This window comes from Equus asinus, chromosome 8, assembly GCF_041296235.1.
Source record: "Equus asinus isolate D_3611 breed Donkey chromosome 8, EquAss-T2T_v2, whole genome shotgun sequence".
Lineage (NCBI taxonomy): Eukaryota > Metazoa > Chordata > Mammalia > Perissodactyla > Equidae > Equus > Equus asinus.
The window spans coordinates 35,994,226-35,997,957 of record NC_091797.1 but is presented as its reverse complement, the minus strand read 5'-3'; the positions used below and the strand labels follow the sequence as shown (position 1 = coordinate 35,997,957).

Here is a 3,732-nt window from a genome sequence, read left to right as displayed (position 1 = left end):
CCTCTAATCAATCTAAAAAGAATTCCTGGGAAATGGGGCATTTCAGGACAAATTTCGATGACAGGAGCGGGAGAATCTTGAATATTCAGTATCCTACTTTTTTAAAAGTAGAGACTCTCTGCTTTGAGAAGCTGAGAGGCAGAGAAATAGTGAATTAAAAGGAATACCGAAAGTGTGTGCAAGTCCAATTGATGGGTAAAGCTGGTGAGGAAATGACATAACTGAGGACATCTCAAGATCTTCATATATCCCGCTCCTCTTCTTGCCCAGTGGACCTACAGGCTGAATGGAGAGAGCCAACCGCACGTTGGTCACTGAATTTGTTTTCCTGAGATTTTCTGACTCCGCTCATCTCCAGCTGCTCTTCTTCTGCCTCTTCCTCATGATCTATTTCTTATCCCTGGTGGGCAATGCACTCATTGTGCTCATTGTGGCCCTGGATGGCCGTCTCCACACTCCCATGTACTTCTTCATCTGCAATCTCTCCTTGATAGAGCTGTGGTACGCCACAGTTACTGTGCCCAAAATGCTGGCCAATTTTCTTTGTTCCCAAGGAGTCATCTCAGTTCCCAGCTGCATTGCCCAGTACTACTTCTTCTTCTCTTTGGCTGGCACTGAGCTCTTCATCCTCACCACCATGGCCTTTGACCGCTATGCTGCCATCTGCCGACCACTCCACTATCCACTGCTACTCAGCCCCCAAACTTGTAGTACCCTGGCTGGGATCTGCTGGTCTGTAGGATTCCTCTGCCCCATGTTCCCTTCATTCCTCCTTGCACAAATCTCCTTCTGCACCCCCAACCAGATCAATCACTTCTTCTGTGATGCTGATCAGATTTTCCGCCTTTCCTGCACAGATACATATGCCATCCAAGTGGTGGGCTATGCTCTTAGCACTGTCGTTATTCTAGGAGCCTTGGTCTTTACCATGGCCTCCTATGCCCAAATCATGGTCACTATTTTAGCCATGGCCTCTGCTACTGCCAGACGCAAGGCCTTTTCCACATGCACGGCCCACCTTTCTGTGGTCACTATCTACTTTGGAACTCTCATCTTCATGTATGTCCGCCCAGCAGTAAAATATGAGTCAAACATCAACAAGATTGTGTCCATCTTCTACTCAGTGATCACCCCACTTCTCAATCCTCTCATCTATACACTCCGCAACAAGGATGTCAAGGATGCTCTGAAGGTGTTGGTATCCCGGATCCAAAGGATCTGCCACTCAAGCAGGGAGTCTCAGTGATGGTGCCACATGAGAATCCAGAGAAAGGACAGCCGGTGGAATATCCAAATAGAGAAGAATCCCTAACCATTGCCTTCACCTGTGCGATGTAGCTTTTTAAATCATTAAATTCATATATTCGGTTTGTTGAGTTACCTGTGGCACATTTTAAGTAAAAGAGTTGATTCTCTTGTCACCTAGTATGTCCCACTGCCTGTTCCTTCAATTATTCAGCTTCTCCAGAGGAAGGATAATCTCATGCCAATATTAGTGCAGGGAAATGGCACAGACTTTGTAGTCCCTGCATGTGGATTGGAAATCCAGCTCTCTTGCTTGCTAGCATCAGTTAGGTAAGACAATGAGAGCTCTGCATCAGTAACCAAAGACAGTAAATCCTTTTTACTCCCCTCGGAGGGTTGTTCTTATGTTTAATTGACCTAATAACATGGAAAGTAATGAACAAGTGTGGTTTTATTTGATCACATTAGCCTCCATCAAGCAGACTTACAAAGATCAGACTTCTGCCAAAACACTTATTTTTTCACAATGGAAATATTTTTCTTATAATAAAGACAAAACATGCTCATTAGAAAGAAGTCAAATAAACAAAATTGTGTGACACAGAAAGTAAGAAACAGTTCTCTAGCTTAATCAAAAAAACAATTTTCAGTAGCATCCATAATGGTGGGTGCAGGACCTTCAACTAAAAGTCTTTTTTCATTCCTATGATTAAAAATATCTGCCAGGTAAGCCAAATCTAGATAAAAATCTTTATTCTAAAGTGTCCCAAATGTGACACTTTTGTTAAAAAAAAAAATAGACTTCTGAAAGCCAGACAGATTCTACATGGTTGATATGCTCTTCATATTATAGCCCCATTTCATGACAAAATCTTTTTTAAATCCAACGATACAAAGCCCTGCTTCTGATTATTTCTGACGGCTATTTTGACTGTGGATTTTCAGTGTTGTTAGAAACATCTGTGTTCTCAGAGCGTGCCTGTGTAAAGTGCAATGAATGATAAAAATTCAGGAACTTCCTTCATCACTAAAGTATCAAAACCAGATGCATCCCACTAAGATCAAAGAAGCCCCATCTGCACAGAGCATAAAGCTTTTCTTTACAAAGTTTCATTTAGAAAAAAACAAAAACTTTCATTATTTCCAAAACATCAATAGCTTAATAGTTTACAATGAAAACTCATCAAATAGAAATTCTCTGATAACATCAGCTTGAGTAGAGCAAACAGAAAAAAAGATCTGGTACCTTGAGAGATGTCTTCATTTTACCCAGTTGTGCACTGAAGAGAAATGGTAAGGCTGCTGGTCCTCGATGATCTACTTCAAAATGTTTAAGGAAATATCAACAACTCCTGAATAAATATCATCTTTAACAAAGAAATAGCTTCCAGTTTTTCCTCACTTCCCTTCCATAAACTACCTACCCCATTTCCAGGGCACCAGCCTTCAGTAAAGCTCCTCCATCAGGCTTCTTTTGCTTGGCAATTTGAGGGCAACTCTATACTGTGATCTAAGAAAGGGTTTTTGAGAATCAGCAATCCTAGTTTGTAAGTATCTCAGCTTTCTAAATTTTTCTCTTCACGTGAAAAACATAAACTCACACCTTGTTTTGATGCAATTTCAGAAGGAAGAGTTACGGTGCTCTTTCAATTTGGCTGACTTCATATTTCTATTTACAAGACTTTCTCCACTCTAAAAACACTGTGGCTTTTGTATTTCATCATATTCATTAACGCAATTGAAACTCTAATGCACGATTTTCATCACATTTTCTTATCTTCAGCATTTCAACTTAATTGGGTCTACAAAATACAGAATAAAGCTGAAATGAAATATTTATTCAATTGAATTTTTGAAAATAAATTTTACCTGGTTTTAAAGAAATTTGACATATCTGTATAGAATAAGAAATTCTACATTCATGTAAAAAAATACAAGATCTTTAAAAATATCTTATTAAAACTTTTAAATTTAATCATTGAAAATGGATATTTTTTAAATTATGGTATTAGGCAAAATAAAACTGGTTTTATAAGTTGTCCAAAGGTTAAATTCTCTCTTGAATTTAAGAGTTAGACACCAGAGTTGGACAGCAGGTTAGTTTAGCTATAGCAGTTCAGACAGGAGTTTAGAAGCAGTGAACTGCCTGAAACTCAGCTATTGCTGCACGAGCAGTCTGGTGGTTTTCCTAGAAACTGTTCTCAGGATTTTCATGAAGGAATTTTTAGACACACAGAATTTTCATGCAATAATAATGCAGGAACACTACTTACACCAGTGGAGTACCAAAGGGAGGACCATGAGCGCAGTCTGCCTCAAGTGCTGGCAGTAAGGGAATGCTTTGCCTATGGAGAATTTTAAAACAATAATAAAGCCAACTCAGGTCAGTTGGTTATTAGAACAGATATAGAAAGCACATGCACATTATTAGTATATTATATAACATAATACTATGCATTGGTTATATTGTTTTATTATAACCATGCA

The 3,732-nt window shown here is 39.0% G+C and overlaps 1 protein-coding gene across 1 annotated transcript; it reads left to right on the top strand.

Annotated features, from left to right (window-relative positions):
- The first annotated feature begins 286 nt into the window (after positions 1–286).
- On the top strand, positions 287–1,246 carry LOC106848191 (olfactory receptor 6Q1-like). Its single transcript, XM_014867925.1, has one exon. The coding sequence runs from the start codon at positions 287–289 to the stop codon at positions 1,244–1,246; it is 960 nt and encodes a 319-aa protein (XP_014723411.1).
- The last annotated feature ends 2,486 nt before the right edge of the window (positions 1,247–3,732 follow it).

Coding starts and splice junctions, on each gene's coding strand:
- LOC106848191 (XM_014867925.1), top strand. CDS start 287: ATGGAGAGAGCCAACCGCACGTTGGTCACTGAATTTGTTTTCCTGAGA.